Source organism: Athene cunicularia, assembly GCF_003259725.1.
Source record: "Athene cunicularia isolate RWA chromosome 11 unlocalized genomic scaffold, athCun1 chr11_part1, whole genome shotgun sequence".
Taxonomy (NCBI): Eukaryota; Metazoa; Chordata; class Aves; order Strigiformes; family Strigidae; genus Athene; species Athene cunicularia.
In genome coordinates, this window is record NW_020799113.1 from 10,801,286 (window position 1) to 10,818,727 (window position 17,442).

General features: G+C 37.4%; 1 protein-coding gene across 1 annotated transcript in view; it reads left to right on the forward strand.

The window, feature by feature from the left end:
* Nucleotides 1-17,442, forward strand: part of LOC113484421 (uncharacterized protein F13E9.13, mitochondrial-like) — a 40,838-nt gene that overhangs the window by 13,832 nt on the left and 9,564 nt on the right. Inside the window, exons 3-6 of the mRNA XM_026856803.1 lie at nucleotides 1,069-1,219; nucleotides 3,358-3,485; nucleotides 9,561-9,656; nucleotides 10,498-10,614. Of these exons, the coding sequence (XP_026712604.1) occupies nucleotides 1,069-1,219; nucleotides 3,358-3,485; nucleotides 9,561-9,656; nucleotides 10,498-10,614 (492 nt within the window). The remainder of the gene's footprint in view (nucleotides 1-1,068; nucleotides 1,220-3,357; nucleotides 3,486-9,560; nucleotides 9,657-10,497; nucleotides 10,615-17,442) is intronic.

The window sequence follows — 17,442 nt, forward strand, 5'->3', positions numbered from 1 at the left end:
AATACAATAAGGGAGTCAGAATTCAATCTTGTGCCTCACAGCTGTGGGTTTATTACATCATGGCCGAAGGCTTCAGTATTTTAACACAGAAATATTTCAAGACTCTGTAGGGGGTCCCTGAGAGTAGATGAATGGCCTGTGTGAAGTCATTGCTATTTGTAATCTTCCTCTTAAGTATCCATCTCACAAAATCTTCCTAGTAAAAAAAAAAATTAAAAAATGGATATGGTGGAAACCATGTTGCTAAGACATGGTAGAGTTGATGGTTGGAGTAAGTTTGGAATAGAATGGAAAATGTTTCACTCTTCCCAAACCTTATCTTTTTATACCTTTGGCACAGCTCTATAAATAATTTGTTGCTGTGGTGCTGTGTAGAAAACACAAGGTACATTCAGATGAAGAGTCAAACAGGTTGTATATAATGTGTCACAGGCTGTGTTTTCTTGCCTAATTTCCTAAAGAAGACTTTATGCTGTTCCTCTGTGTGTCCATGTCCTCAAATGCTTTTTGATTTGATGGACAACTTGAGGCATATTTAACAGAAGAGATGTTGGGAAAGAAGGAATACACTGAAAGAGTATCTGGAAAGAGGGGAGGCACCCAAGTTAATGACCCTTTTTGGAGAGAAGACACACTGTTAGGAGAAAGAAGCCATGTTTCACCTACCTGCTCCTCTGGTACATGCCCACTGGCACATCACAACAAGAGGCAGGGCAGGATGTGCAGCTGCCTGTTCTGAGCCACACAGAAACAAACTGATGGGGGCTGAGAAAGAGGAGGGGACCATGGGGATAGGGAGAAAACTGGTTGACAGGAGTTGAAGGTAGTAAGGTGGAAAGAAGTTGGAGAGAATATCAGTGAAAATAAAGAATGAAAAACTTAAATAAGTGGAAGAGCAAGGTTGGTTAGTCTTGGAGCATATGGAACAACTTGTGTTGGGATCAAATAAGAGGTCAGTAAGGTGGGGTTTAATTTGGGTTTAGTATTTCAGTTTTTCATTCTTCAGTTTTAGCTATGATTGCTTTTTTTTTTTTTTTTTTTTTTTTTTTTTTTTTTTTTTTTTTCCAGGTCTTGATTTTATCCGGGCTGAAGGGTTTGTGTTTTCTCATGTTGCTGATGAAGGGATTATAAATGCCTGTGCAGGTAACCTGCTACGATACAGAAAACAAGTTGGAGCAGAGAAAATTCAGATTTTTGCTGATATTAAAAAGAAACATAGGTAAATACAAGAAATATTTTATGTAAATATGAATGTAATAATGACCTTATACTTTTCTCTACTTTCTGATTATTTTTTTTTAATGCCTATTTAGTGTCAGGGAAGTTAATGATATAGGGAGAACTTTACTGTTCAAGCAAGGTCTTGCAGTGCTATTAGGGGATATGTTTAAAAATAAATTTGCACCTGTAAGCTGCAGGTTGCTACATCTGTGAAATTTGCAGTCATTTAACCTTCAGGATTTATAAATGCAGACTGTATAAGTTTTGCATCTGGTGTTAGGTGAGATTTTGTATACTCATGTGTATGCCTATATGTTTAAGGAAATGTTGTTTCTGAAGGCTAGGCATCAAGGTTTATTTTTAGTTATGCAAGTAGTTGCCATATAAATGCATCCAAATCACAATACTTTGGCATTTAAAAAAGCTATTCTCTTTTTTCCCCTTCCTGCCAATAATAGTGTTTTCTTCTACTTAAATCAGTGCTGTCTATGTACAGATTATGTTCTATGATTATCAAACAGAATGAACTTATGACAGATGAATACAATTTCTTTTCTGCTGATACTTTATCATCACTCACATGGTACTTTCAGCTATTTAGATGTCACTCTTTGGTTTTTTTTCCCCAGAAGAACTGCTCAAGTGTTATGTATTATACATGCTAAATAACCTAATTAAAAAGTTTGTGTGTAGTATGTGGGTAATCATGAGAATAACCAAGTCTGGAAGATCTTAAATACCTAATAAATAGGTCAGAAGTTTCAAAATGGAAAGGAAACAATGCAGCATGGTCAAATGAAACTTTTAAGGTCCTATCAGAGTGGTTCCTTTCTAATGATTTCTTTAAATATATGTGTGTGTGTGTGTGTGTGTGTGTGTGTGTGATACATACCACTAGACTTTTTTTGTAAAAAAAATTGATTGCGTCATGTGATTGTCTTGACAATTGATGAATTGATATTTGGATTATACTTCCTGTTGTTCAAATGGTTTGCTTTTAAGAAAGGAGGAGAGTTTTTTGTTTCAGGCAGTTTCATAAGCTGAGAAGTAAATGTTGAGGGGATTGTTGGTTGAGTTTGTTTAATTAGAAAAATATGCCTGCCACTTTGCTGCTAACTTCCAGTTCTTTAAAACGGGAAGAAACTACTTCCACACTCTGCTTGCTCTGTTACGGCTACCCTTCATGTGCTGCTTTTAGGGTGCCTTAAGCCCCATTTTAACCTCACTGTATGTATTAGGTATTTAGGCCTGCCTGTCTCCAGCTGCAGAAAGGGAGTTGCTGTACTTCCTTTTGCATCCATTGCCACAAGTGGCATACAATGCACACATGTGCTGCCTCTGAATGTGGCCAGAGCATGGCCCCCTCCAAGAGCATTGTCCAGCCAGGCTGATCCAGGAAAGCAGTTGGCTCCATCAGCACTCATCAAGGCAGCATGTTGGCCATAGCCATTGTTTTCTACTTAAATAGAAGTATAGAAACAATAAAGTCAGGTGTTGAACCTGCAATGGCCGGAATTCTTTCAAAGTGTAGAGCCATTTAAATTAAAAGCTGCTATTGCTGTAGGTTTCAAAGTGTGTCACCCGTATATCAGAGACCGCTAGTGAAAAGCTAGGTTGCAGGTAATTGATGTTTGTAACTGCTTTGTAAGATGATTCCTGTGATTATATCATAGGTAATAACTATACTTTGTTAGTTGGACTTTGTGAAATGATATGGAGGGTGTTAATTCTGTTCTAGGCAAGAGAATCTGATTTATGAATGACTGCACATCCACAACTCCCACTTGAAGTCAGAGAGCTGCGTGTGCTCAACGTTTCTGAAATACAGGTGCTCGACACGTAAGCAGCTGTCTCAATTGACACTTGGTAGTTCACACTTGGCAATCACTCTTTAGAGACAGGAGATCCAGAGCAATAGTTATGGTTCCCTGATGGAAAAGGCTGGGTTTTTTCCTCTTGTTCGTATTGCAGTGTTACTTCCCAATTTAAAACAGGACACTTACCCTCTCTCACAAAGCCTGCCTTTGGTTGTTCTGACAGCGGGAAGATGAAGAAATGCAGTCTAAACATTCAACAAGATGGATAACAAATGTGTGTGCTGGCAGTAACCACAGGGTACGTTCCTGCTGTTTACAGTGCTCACGCTCTGACGGCAGATGTCAGCGTGGCCGAGACCGCTTCAGCTGCCGAGCTCTTCATGGCTGATGGGGTTGTACTGACTGGCACGGCTACTGGATTGCCCGCAGATCCTCGGGAGCTGAAAGGTGAGAGCTGTCATACGAAGGTCGGGCAACAGGCAGTGAATCAGCTTCTGGATTAATGTAGAAAGAAATCTATATGTCTGCTCTTCCTTAAGGGAAAAAAAGAGGAAGGAAAAGAAACTCTCACTGTAGGGTTTGATTTGATACAGAACTAATGTCATTGAGGTTCTATTCAGATGTTTCCAAACAACAATTTGGCGGGACAAAAAAGAAAATTATTTCAAACTTTTAAAACACTGAATGATGCTGAGGCTTAAATGAAAAAAAAAAAAAAAAAGGATGTAAAATTATGTAAAAAGATTAATCTTCCATATCTAAAAATTTTTAATATAAGAAAAAGCTACTTTGTAGCCTTATTAGAAAACTAACTATAAATCTTTCCAATGAAGAGTTAAGCATTTTTATCTTTCACAATGAAAATGGAAGTCCTGCAGGAAAAGGAGCATTTTGATAAGGCAGTATTCCAAACAGTAATATCAGGGTAAGTACTACTTAAAAGATGTTCAGAAAGAATACAAGTTCATTGGTAGGTAGCAAGCTATTACATCAAGGTAATTTTTAAATGGTATGGACTTTTTATCAAGGGAGCATCATTTGACCTATGAGTTCTGACCTTTGCAAAAGCGTTACATGAGTCTTCATATTTTTATACTGGCATAAGTTTGGGCTGTCTTCATGAAACTGGATTGCTCCCATGCTAGAATTAAAGTTCTATCATGAGGGTATTTAATTTTCATCACTAGTTTTAATTTAGATTAAGGACTTGAATTTGAGGCTCTCACTACATAAAATAGAACGTGTATTTTTTTAGGTTTTACTTTTGCAGACATGCATTATTTATCTTAGCATGTATTGAAGCTCCATTGCAGAGTGTATTGTATTCAACGTACGTTAGCTGATCAGGGTGAAGAACATAATTTGCTTGCCATAGATAACCTGGACCTCAAATATCTTTTGAAATAACATGAAATAATTCACTATTTTCAGGATTTTATCTATATTGTATGTGCTTAACAGTATTTAAAATGAATCTTGAACTTGTCAAAATGGGTTCTTATTTCATACATATTAAGCTTTTTGCCAAATAATATGTTATAAATGACTATGCTTCTATCACTAATGTTAAAAAGAAAATGATGGCTTGATGTGAACACAGAGCTCTCAAATTAGTTGAGTCTTTCGGTATAGTAAACTAGAAATGATACATGAAATAGGTGACCCTGAAAGCTAGGTATATTTTAGACACTGCAAAATTTCATTAATCTAAAGCTCCATCCCTACCTGCAATTAATGTCCTCATCACTCTTAATGCAGATTAAATAATGGGGAAAAAAAAAAAAAAAGGGCAAAAAGCATTTGATAAGTATTTGATAAGTCTTAGGGCAAAATCCTAGGTTAAATTCTGCTTTCACATATGCACGTGCAACCTCCACTGATTTCCTGCATCAGAGAGCAAAACCTGACCTCTAGACCCATGTTTTTTTTATCACAGGACTCCAACCAGACAGCACCGTGGCTTCTGCTTTTCTTTCATGTGAACAAACATGTCAGTCTCTGTCTTGTTCTCTTTCTGGGTCCAAAGAACAAAATGAATCAGAGTTGGCGGCTGTAATGAAGTACATGCATTAATTTTGTGTTTGGATTTGTGCTATGAAAGCAAGAGTCTGCAGATCATGGGTTTATTTTACTTAGGTCGCAGCATTTTTGATGTTAGCAGGCCCTCTCGTGAGAAGAATGTTGGTTTAAAACAGCTAAGAGAATAATTTAAGAATCAATATTCCAGAGTATAAGGAAATGACAAATTAGGCATATATATGTCAACAGATTCTTAAAAGGAATCAGATCTACAGTCTACAAAGTTGGTGTTGATGTGAGTGAAATTTTGCATTTCACGAATTTATGCAGCCCTGGAAGTGCTGTATTACGATGATACACACAATTGGGCACCTTTCATCACACTGCGGAGCATCTCTTGAAAGCAGAACCAAGAGACAGATGAGATTTTTGTCATGTCTTTTTTTCAGCTTTGTGGTGCAGTAATATAGAAGTGTTTTTGCCTTTGTGTCTTTGTCTTGAATTGACTGATTTGTGATGGGGTGTAGAAAACGAATGTTCCCCTGTCAAGCCAGAGAACCGTGTTCAGTAGAGTTTTGTTTGTAGTTTGTGCGTCTGCCTTCTCATAGGCAACCGTCAGCATCGCTCCTTACAGAGGCTGGCAGGCTTTGGTCTGGGGCTCCCTGGGCATACTGGGGCACCAGTGGTTGACAGAGTACAAGGTCTAAAACTCAGACTTCAGGTTACTGTGGAACAGGAATTATAGCTGAGCATTTTGAACTACAGTAAATTTATTTAACAAGCGATATTTTCATTTAAGAGGTTTATAGAAGTTTCTTCAGTTTGCTACACTGTGAAACATTCTTTGGTTGGAGAGTGAATCTACCAGGTTTTCTGTTTGGTTGTAACTGTTGAAATACCTGCTTCACATCCAGGCTGTATTTTAAGTGACCAAAGCTTTATGTAATGACTGCTTAGTTATCTGTGTGAACAAAGCAAATGGCCTCAGCTGAGTAACCAGTGGAAAACAGGGTACATCATGAAACCCAACAGCTGGCTGTGACTGTTACCTCCTTAGTTACTGTTCATAAAAGGGGTGTCAAGACTGATTTACCCTCTCACCTTTTGATGATACATTTAGGTCAAAATAGAGGCTACTGCCTTTGCAGTACCCTTGGAGATAACGAGAGATGTGAGTCTCCGGTGAGTATTTTTTGTAAACCTTAGAATTAATGACAGAGAAAAGGTCCTCTGAATTAAAAAACTAAAATGTGTTACAGTGGAGCGTTACCGTAAGCATAGTGTTGTGTACGGTACAGTGATTACTGCATATGAAAAAGCTGTTGAAGAGTGGTCGAGCAAGTTATTGGCACAGTGGTGCTTATTTTTGCGCTGCTCTTCACCATTGTTTTCAAGCTAGGAGCCTTTATTTCATATAACTTGTGTATACCATAGTTCAAATGCTTTCATTGTGCTTTGCAACCAAGCACTATTTCGTTTGATTTTATTAAAGACGTGTCTGCAGATGTACTGTCACAAGAAAGAGCACAGTGCCCTCTAGTTACAGTTTATTGAAATAGAGAAATGTGTGAGTTGGGTAAACTTTAGGATCTTGTTACTGTAACATCACAGAATTGTCTCTTTTTCTCTGTGTCAAAAAATACGTAAGCAGGGAAGCCAAGAAGGCTGAGGGATTTAAAGCAAAGCTCTGTGTTTAGAGACATCTTGACAATGACTGAATGTTGCCATGCAAAAGCATATCTCCCTGTTGTTGCTTTAGTTTCTTTACAAGTTAGAATTTCTATTAACACAGCTAATAGACAAGTCACCTTCTACTAATCAACTTGAGAACTTGATGTGCTTGGAAATGACTTAAAAGTAGCATCTGTAGCATACCTAATTAGATAACCCAGTCTCATTGCCATTCTTCACATTGTCAATCTGAATACATCTCCAGCACAGGAGATGTGTGTATGGGCTTCATGTGTCATTTATGGATCACAGCAGGAGTTGGTTACCTTGCTACTCTCGAAAGCTTTGGGGTGTTTTATAGTTTCACAGCCAGTCTCCGGTTTCACTGGTTTTTACTCTTTGCCTGGTAGGGCTAAGCCATTGTCTCACACCCATGTGGTCATGCTCTGTTTAGTTATTTGGCTCTTTACTTTTCCTGCTGATGTGAAATAATTATAGAACAAGTACCTGCTAATGTGCCTTACACGCTTGTCATAAAAACAAATATTGACTTGGGAGTGCAGTTCTTCTGGGAATACAGTAAAGTACTGTTGCACAAAGCTGCGGTCAGTCGTAGCACCTTAATTATGCATTGGTATCTATGTAAAGCAGATATGATATTTCTAAGAGCACGTAGATACTATATAAATAAAATTCTGATTTTTCTAGAACAGTATTTCAGTAATAATGCTATAAATAACTAAGAATGAATTATTTTGTTGCTGTAAGCAGGATGAATGTAAGAATGTAAAATATGCATAGAAATAACTATAGTTATGCATGATCCATCTGATTTGCTTAAAATTTTCAATAAGGACTGTGTGGAATGGTTATTTTTATGTTAAAATATTTGTAAGAAAAATGGTAGGACATGTGACCTAAAAAGGGATTCAAGAGCATTTTAAGTGATCCCCTTTCTTCAGTGAAGCAGGAAGGTGATAAATAATTAGTCTTCCCTGAAGCATAATTAATAAGTTAGGCTTCTGATGAAACTTCACTTAAACAGTGTTTTGAAGCAGACTTATATGTTGCATATATGCTTTCCCTAGTTACTTCAAGCTCTAACCATTTTACATCACTTTATCACCAATTAAATCAATTTCTGTGTTTTTAAAGGTCAGAAATAATGCCTCAACATTTCTCTAAAGAAAGGAGTCCTGTGAGTAACTCTTAGGATGGTCAGTTTGAAATGAAAGGATGAGAATGCTTAGTAATTCTTGAACAGGGATTTTTAATTTTCTGTTTTCCAGAGATAGTATTGACCCAAGTTCTGTAGAAAATACTCTAATAACCTCTTTATTTATCCATGGGGAACCTTTATGTTGTCAAAACAGCCATTCCCTTTTGGTTTTATTCTAAAAAAATTAAATTCTAACTGATCCACAGATCAGTTTCTGCACAGTCAGGTTGGTCAGAATGCATGCATTTCACAGTGAATCTGGTCACCTGAACCATGGACTGAAATCCACCTTGTACGTGAGGGGTGAAGTGGATCTGTAATATTTTGAGGCCTGTTTTGATATTTTGTCTATTTCTCATTTTGGACCTAGGTATAGGGTCAGATAATTAAGTAATACATACTCTATATAGAAAATAATGTCCTTTTTGCTCCATTGCCATTCATAGAGAAGTAGTCTTTATCAGTACTATCTTTTGCTTTCTGGTAAACTAGCTGGAGCTATCAATGGAGTCTGTATGACCACCACTTACTTTCCTACTTCTGAGTCCTGGAAATTGATCATGAAGCAGTGAGCACATTCCTCTTCCATTCCCTATGAATAAGGCCCTTGTTGTTGTTTCTTCACTGAAGATCTTCTACTAATTGTCAACATCGCATAAATTCAGCAAGGAGACCTGGCAGAAATACACACCAGTCCAACTACCGTTATTCTGATTTAAACTGATGACTGAAGAATTGTAATGAGCACAGCTCTGCTGAATAGTTCTGCCAGTGTAATGATCTCACCAGACTCGCAGAAAAGAATCTGAGCTTCCAATGAATGGAAACAAGATTGGCATCTTATTCTTGTAGCTGTATTTTGATTACTTCATGGAAAGATTGGGGGAGGTGATTATTCTCATCTTAAGGTGAGGGAAATGGAGAACACAGTTAAAACTCTGGATGGGGCATGGTGGCCCACATGGTCCCACCAACATCAGTAAATCCTTCTCAAGGCAATGGAACTGGAATCTATACTGGGTGCTACTGCAGCACACTAGTAAATGATAGCTCCTTCCCGTGTATGTGTAGTGCCTCGAGCACAACGGAGCCTCGAAGGGTGATGATAGCAGTCACAGTAAGTAAAAGGGTCTGGTCCTGCTGTGCAAAAATTTCTTGCATCTACTATCTCTTCTTAGCAGGGATGTGGAATAAAAGTGATTTTGATGGAGTATAGTAAAATGCAGTAAGTTCTCTGCCAGCCAGCTGAACTAAATCTTGCTTAAATCTTGTTCCTTGAGAATAAAGATGGGTACAGGTGTAGTACCAAGACCCAACTTTCATATCTTCCATAGCATGGAAACCATCCTCTGATATGTGGTCAGGAATATTATTCTGCACCATTTCATACAACAACAGAACGCAAAATGAAATAAAAGTGAGATTTTTCTTAACAGCTGTTCAGAGCTAAAGGTGTTTTTTTCTAGAGGAGTTGTTTCATTCTATAGTAGAAGTAAGAAATACCATGATCATGAGTTTACTTCTCTTTGCTGTTGAAAAAACTACACAAACTAGAGTCTTGATAGAGTTTCAAAGATGGGACTTAACCCTAATTTTGGTTTTCTTCTCTTCAGAGGTTAAACATGCTGTGAAGATTCCTGTGCTGATTGGGTCTGGGGTGACTTTGGAGAATATGAGGAATTACTTGGATGCAAACGCTCTAATAATTGGTTCGTATTTCAAGAAAGAAGGTTATTGGGCAAATGGTGTTGATCCTGACAGAGTAAAGAAATTTATGGAACACATATGTAAACTGAGAGAATGAGTTTGTCAGCAAACAGTATTTTTTTGTGTGTGTATAAGTGCAGTGTCATACATCATACAGAATTAAAGCACAAATGTGTGCTTGAATGCCTAATAACATTAAATGAAAATGCACATCATCTCCATAACTAGCTGGGAAACATGATGACACTAAAATAAACTGGTGCTCTGATGTTTCTTTCTAGGCAGCACATTTCTGTGGCCCTCAAAGCCATCATCAGTGCGAAACCAACTCTCCAAAGGCTTGTGTAATATATTCTCCCCTATAAGTAAAATGCTTATGGAGTTTAAGAATTTGTAGTAAATATTCATCACAGGTGAGCTGAGTTTTGTTTTGCCTGTGAGTACAATAGGATGCCCTAGGTTTACAGCTAAGAGTATTGTAAATTGGACAAGTTAATTAGCCTCTCAATTTCCCCATCTGTAAAATGATGATAATAGTACCTACATCACACAGGGGTTGTAAGATATAATAAATGAATGAAGATACAGCACTTTCATCTCAAATGAAGGGCTCTATTAAAGTTCAAGATCATTATTTTTTCATTAGAATTGTGCATTTATTACAAAAATGTAGTAATTGTATACCATGCAAAAATTTAAGATACTTGGGAAATTGATTTACTTACAATACTTATTAGAGAATAAATGTAAATATTTAATTACATTTTAAGTAGAGTTGGAATTTAGTCCAAATGTTTTTGCAAAAATTGGAAATTTTAATAAAGGTTTATTGTTATTTTTCAGCAAACTCATACAACTCTGTACCTCTCCAGACTAGTATTAGTGATGTTAAAAAATGCCAGGTTCCTTCCAATAAACAAGGTGTACTTATGATGGAAACCTTTCTACTAAAGCTGACAGGTAAACACAGATTTTCATTTTTCCTGTAAAATGTAGAGGAAAAATATGACAGTCTCATTGTGTATGTTGTAAGAGATTCCCCTTGAATTTGATCTTTTAGCTCTAAGAAAGTTTAAAATAACCCAAAGAATATCTGTTATGTCATGGCTGTATAAAATGTGGGCATATGTTTTCATTCCTTGGGAATAGGAGCCAAGTTTATCCTTGGGATCTGTCTCTGTCTCTGTGTCTCCTTGACATCTATGCATCAGGATTCTGATTATGGTAATTAAAGCTATATTGTAGATATCAAAGCAAGTATAGAACCACATTTTTTGGTGTCAGCTGGCAGAGTGCCTGTGCTTCTCTGGACAAAAGATACATCCTCCTTCCAAAGGCAAAGAGATTTTCAAGAAATTTAGTTTCATTAACATAATGATGATTCTAGAACATCACAGCATGAGCTCAAGTCTTCTCACATTTCTTTTTTTCTGGACTAGTCTGCTTCTCACATGACTCCTATCAAAGCAGTGAAATGTCTTTGGTGTGCTGACCTGGAAAAGAGATTCTTCAGACCCTGTGACAACCTTGGCATTTTGCTTGGCTCCCTTTTCCTCCTGAATATACTGATGGAGTTTCAGTGCATAGAAACCCTTTCAGGTGCCTTTTTATTGTGTCAGCACTACTTTTTCAGAAGTCCACATTTTCACACACATTTTAATCTGCCATGTGTTTGGACTTCCATCAAAACCAACAGTTATGTCCCAGCCACTTGTCCCCACCATTTCTCTTGTGCCGGCAGGAGCATATGTGTGGCCTCATAGGGATCAAGAAATGGTTCTAGCTGAAAGCTAACCCAGTCTTGTACCAGCCACACTTGGGGCAGGGGTGGGGGTGTTGTTTATGGGGAATTTAGGTCATCTTCCTCATTCCTTGCATCTGCAGCTCAAATTCCAAGGCAGTGCAGAATTATTTGAGGATTGTGAAGATGCTTTCTAAATCTGTCTTCTACACACTCATTCACTCACAGTATATTTAATGGTAAAGCATTGATCTGGTTTAGTCTTTAAGTTCTTAGCCTGAATAATGAGTTCTGTCTTATGTCCTCTTTATTATGAAAAACATCATATTAAATTAAAAAAAAAATAATAATTTTGGTATCAGTAGTATCAGTGTGCCTGAATCAGGACATATTTTTCACCTTTGTGTATTTAGGACTGTTTTCAGGCCTTTCACAAGTTGCATATATTTCCATACATCATTGCACAGAAGGTTTAATGATGGTTGTCCCAACAGCTATTTTCTAATACAGTTGTTACCAACTTTGAAAGTTATTTTCAGTAAACCTGTAAGCTAGAAAGGCTGGCACATAAGCAATAATCAGTAGCCAGTGCTCTAGTGCCATAAAAAAAAGTAAACACCTTCAAGTAGTCACCTGAAAACTAGAACTGATACACTGATAAGGATTGCTCAGTGATGTATAAAGAAACTGATTACAGTTGCCAAAAGTCACATTCATCACTGTGAGTGTGAAAATATAATGTGTTACTAGCATCTTTCTTGAATTGGTTTCTACTCATTCGCATCCTAAAAAGTGACTGGAATTCAAATGGGTTTTCCTCTGAATGAAAGAGGTGGTGAGAACTACTTTAATGCTGTATGCAAGGTCTAAATGAAGTAATGTTATACCCAGTAGTCTTTAAGACAAAAACACTAAGGACTTGGTGTAATACTCATAACATGCAGTGAATACTGGAAAGAGCACGTTCACTGTCACGATTTCATTCAACACACCATTTTGTAACACTTATGGAAGGAACAGGCCATAATTTGGGTCTGTATTGTTACATATGAATGGTAAGTGCAGAATTCAGGGAATGGAAGTAAAGAAAAGCTGATTTTTAAAGCCTGGAAATGTGACTGATCGCCAACTCTTTATCATTCTTTGTGTCGAAAGTATTTGTCTAGCAGCATTAAGCATCTGCTTGCCTGTTTCACACAGATGCTGTAAGTAGAATTTGACCTTTTGTTCAGAAAGTGTTTGAATATTTAATGTAAAAATATTAAGTTATCAGAAAGGCTGTCTCTTTTGGGAAGAGCGTTCAATTTTTATACAGCCCAAGTTGTTAAAGTACTTTGGAGCATGAACAACTTCAGAGCAGAACAAAGCAGGCAGTGCTAATGTGTAGAAACTCCAGAAGTAAATAACAGCTGTTCAAGAAGACTTCTATTAAATATGTATTAATTAATTTGAAGTGCATCACTTAAATATGTGAAGAGATTATCTTGTGTTAATTTACATTAAAACACACAGCACTTGGTAGCCTCATTACGGTATCCTAAGTATATCCTAAGCTATCACCTCATCCTACATTGAGCATTTTGTTGAGTGTTGATTGCTTTCGATTTGCCCTTTTAAAATGTCAGATAGTGGCCTCCCTTTTTTGTTGGATCTCTTCTTTCTCTCAGGTTTTGCTCTTGCATAGTTACTGTACTTACTCGTGTCTGTTCTGTGCTGAGCAGAAAAAACTTTAAAAGAGATTATGAAAATGTAACAGTAATTGCCCACAGCTCAGTTCCCTGATGTGCCCACCTGAACTTCACCTGTAGTTCTCACTGTTAAACTTATAAACCAGCAGAGAGAATGTAAGTGTCCGTTTGTGTAGCAAAATGACTTTCCATGAAGATTCAGTATCACCTTTACTACCGGGAAGATACCTAGTAAAATGAGGGTCTCTAGTGAAATTATAGATGAATAAAACTCACTGGTAATAATAGACTTTGTGGTCTAAATCAATGTATAAATCTTAATAAATCCTCATTTGATTCATAAAATGTAAATATTTTTATTTAAACCTAATAAGACAAATGGTCTTTTTTAGGTATTTTGGTGCTGAAAGTATGTCAGCTTGTAAGATTTATGGATGATTTGCAGAGATTTTCTTCCTTATGTCGTTTAGGCAGTTGATCCAGCTGCTAGGCTCTTCTTTCATTGCATTACTTTGATTCTGCAGACTCCATGATTACAAGTTGGAGTCCAGTTCTTGTTTCCTGCACCTATGCCAACGAACTCCTCACTGCTGGCAAAACAGGAATGGAAAGGACTTGTAGGCAGGTCCTGGCAGAGCAGGAAGGGGGAAGGAAACCAAAATATTCGGCTTTAACAAAATCTCAAGGTCCATGACAAATTTCTACATTGCATGGTTCTCTTCAGATAATTACATGGGGGGGATGTTTGGTGTAGTTTCAGGTTTGCAACCTCTTCAGTTAAAACTTTGTGAGATCACACCTAGGTTGTTTCCAAGTTCATCTCTGCTGGTATTTGTGTTTAGGGAGATGTTTTTTCCTAAATGAAAGCTGAAGTTTTGCAGGATAATTATGGCAATAGAGGGTGATTATCTGTAGCAAAATCCAGGCTTGGAATTCACAGTTCCTTGGCTTAAGAGCAGATTTAGTTGTATGTATCTTCAAAAAGAAACCATTAAATGTTTGCATTACAAAAACTTCACTTCCTGCACCTTTGCCCTAACATCCAGTCAGTGTTTGCTGTGCTGAGGAACTTAGTTCTGTTCCGAAGCTCAATTTCTATCTGGCTTTTTTTTTTTTTTTTTTTTTTTTTTTATGCAACCTAAATAATATATTATTCAGAAGGGGTAGAGAATTGGTTTGAGATACTCTTTTTGTGAGCTAACATGCCATGGTGTGTCGTAGAATTGACCTTCCCCTCCACTTTACAGTCCCAGTTGCAGAAACACTATCAGAACTTAAAATCCTTCAGAGACAGAGCTGGATTCCTGCCTTAGAGGTGACAGAGAAATGTACTCGGTTAGCTCACTGGTTTTGTAAGAGCCAGTGCTTGTGACTGAGGTTTGCATGATGTTGAGGCATTAAGGAACTTCTCTCCATTTTTTCCCCCTACTCATAACCATTGTTTGACTCTTAGTGACAATGATTATTTGATCCTTTGAACACTTGTTTTAGGGATAAAAAGCCTATTTCTCTTAGGATGTCTGTTGAAGGCCTGTGTTAGGACTAATAACTTCAGTCACATTGTTCTCATATGGTGACTGGTTGGGAATTTTCTATTCAAAAGTCCATACTTGGTCAATATTAAGTTGAAAATGTTGCATAGTTTCCTGATTGCATTCATATTCCTGACTTCATCTGTCAAAAAGACTTTGACACTCGCTCAGGTCCAGACAGACCTATTAAATACTTCCCTTCAATTATTCTTCAGCTGGCAAAGTTACTACTTGCCTATGCACTATCTCAGACCAATGCCTTTGGGGCACTGAAGTATTCCAGCCTTCACAGATGACTCCCTTTCTCCTCCATGCTTTGCTCACAGACGGAAAACTATTGCTCCTTCCTGTCAGCCTCTGCAGGTCTGCAGCAAATAGAGGAAAACAGAGGCAGCAGCTGAACTAAAAGTAAAGCCAGATGGTTTCTAGTGAAATGTTGAGAGTAATAGATGCTTTTTCACCCCAATCTTTAAACGCACAGATAATTTTAGGGAGAAAAAAGTCTTTTCTGCAATGCAAATAGGAAAGCCTTTCACATGAGGCAACAGGATTGCAATTCACAACACAGTCTGTTTCTTTGCTTACAGTTTGAAGCTTTAGAAGTAGTAAAGGCAAGGGGAGCTTAAGATGTTTCTTCTTAAACACTTAAGGAAAAGATATGTGAGGGTAATTATCTTGATTAAAAATCTGTTGATCTTATTAACAGGTAGGTTTCTTTCAAGATGTTAAAAAGGGATTTTGCTGATTTGGGGTAAAACTACTACTCTCTGTCTATGTTTAATTTCTCTCTTTCCTGTCACTTGAATTTTCATTGTTTCACAAAGTAAATCCAGTGTCAGACAGCAAATCTTAGTGTTTCATAATTTATTTTTCTAGAGGATGTCACTCTACTTGAAATCAATGGGACAGAGATGCTGTTTGGTTGCATGGATCAGGTGTTTTGTGTATTAAAATGCAACTTCTGTCCTACTACCTGTGCAAAGGGAAATGGAATACCCAGTGTAGGGGGTAGGAACTCATGAATCAGTGGCTATTAAGGACCTTTTTATCACTTAGGGAGCAACATTTAGTGCAAAAGTGTAACTTAAGTGTACAAGAAATTTTAAATATCTAAATTGGCTAAATCTGATACGAAATTAAGTGTTCAAGATAGTAGTTAAACTCAGAATTGTTTGACTTTGTGCCGCAGTCACTGTGCCATATCATACTGCTATCAGAATGAGGTCATAAAACAGAGGACATTGAAATCATGTTTCATACAAATGTAGGAGGAATCCCAAATTCAACAGTAAACAAGGATGAAAAGGAAGGCAGCACAGTAAGGGCAAGAAAAAATGCTTAAGTTTCCTGCAGTTCCTGCCTCATTGTTTATTCCAGCTTCCTGCTTTTTCAGTTTGCCTCTCAAGCCTTTCTTGTGCATATACATAGATTAGAGTGTGCAGAAGACTAAGAATAAGCTGAAGGCAGAAACTGACTTAATGAAGACATTCTTGTGATAGAGAAAAGATTTTGTTGTCCACAGATGCGCAAAGAAAAATAGAAAAGCAGCTGCCCTTAGAAATGGAGTAAAAGTAGAGAAGAGTGCCACGTCATGATGCTTTAGTTAAAATCTGATGTGTTGAAAGTCTTTGAGAGGATCTGTACTGTTGTACAGGGATATAACCAAGAGGAGAAACAATAAGCTTCTGCTAGAAAAATATGTCAAGGCCTATGTCTTAGATACTGTCCTGAATAGCGCTGACTTTTTGTCAACTTTAAGCTGGAGAATAGTGATAAAAGGAAACTGTGTTCAACCATTCTATTATGGATGATAATATTAATAATCAGTTTCGTGTCAAAAACTTCTGTTTCCTTAACATCAAGCTATAGAGGTATAGTTGTGCACTGTCGTCCTCCAAAGGAAGATTCTGAAGGGCAAAGGTCCTCATCTCATTAGTTTCCATCTCTCCTCTGTGGGTAGTTTGTCTTTTCTGAAAGCCTTTGTGGGCAGAGGCAGTATGAGGGTGATGGAAGAAATTTATGTGGCAAATGTTGGGTAGGTGAGATGAACTGGAGCTGTGATACAGCAATCAAGTGAAGGCTTCCTGGGTCAGCTGGCCTGCAGAATTAAGAAACAAGGGATGTAGTTGGTTAGTAATGAGTTAAATTACAGAGTATCTGCACTACACCCATGAGTTGGTGAGCACTGGAGTTTGGGTGAACTGGTGTGGCTTATTCTACTGCTTGCACTGTCTGTTTAAAGTATCAGCTGAAGCATTCATGAGACCAAATGCAGCCGGTGGCATTTGGGCTGTGGAAATTATAGTTTTAATACTTTTCTAATAGTAATTTGAGAGCTTAAAGGGTTATATGACTAATATTTCAGTTGGACACTGAAAACCTTCAAGTTTCAGAAAATAATTTTTTTTCACACAACCTTGATCAAATAGCCAAAAATATTACAGGATTCCTCTGAAGCACTAGCCATGGCTGCAGCAACATACTTGGTGAAATAGATCAGTGGTCCAATCTGCTTTGACATCTCCTATGTAACTAAAAATAGGAGAAATAGAAGAGAAAATTTGTAGGGCTGGTAGTGGCTTATATTTTTCAGTAATTTATCAAGATTCGAGAGCACAGATTTCCTTTGGGAAATATTAGTTCTTAGGTTTACAAAGTGCCTCAGTTGTAAATACCCATAAAAATGACAATTTGGTAGGTCGTATTTATTCTTAGGCGGGTCAAAGGACATTAGCGTATTCCTACTATATAAATCTGTCAGGTACAGAATTTCTTTATGCTCCCAAATCACAAAAGCGCCTCTTACAGTCAAGGAGAAAATGTCACA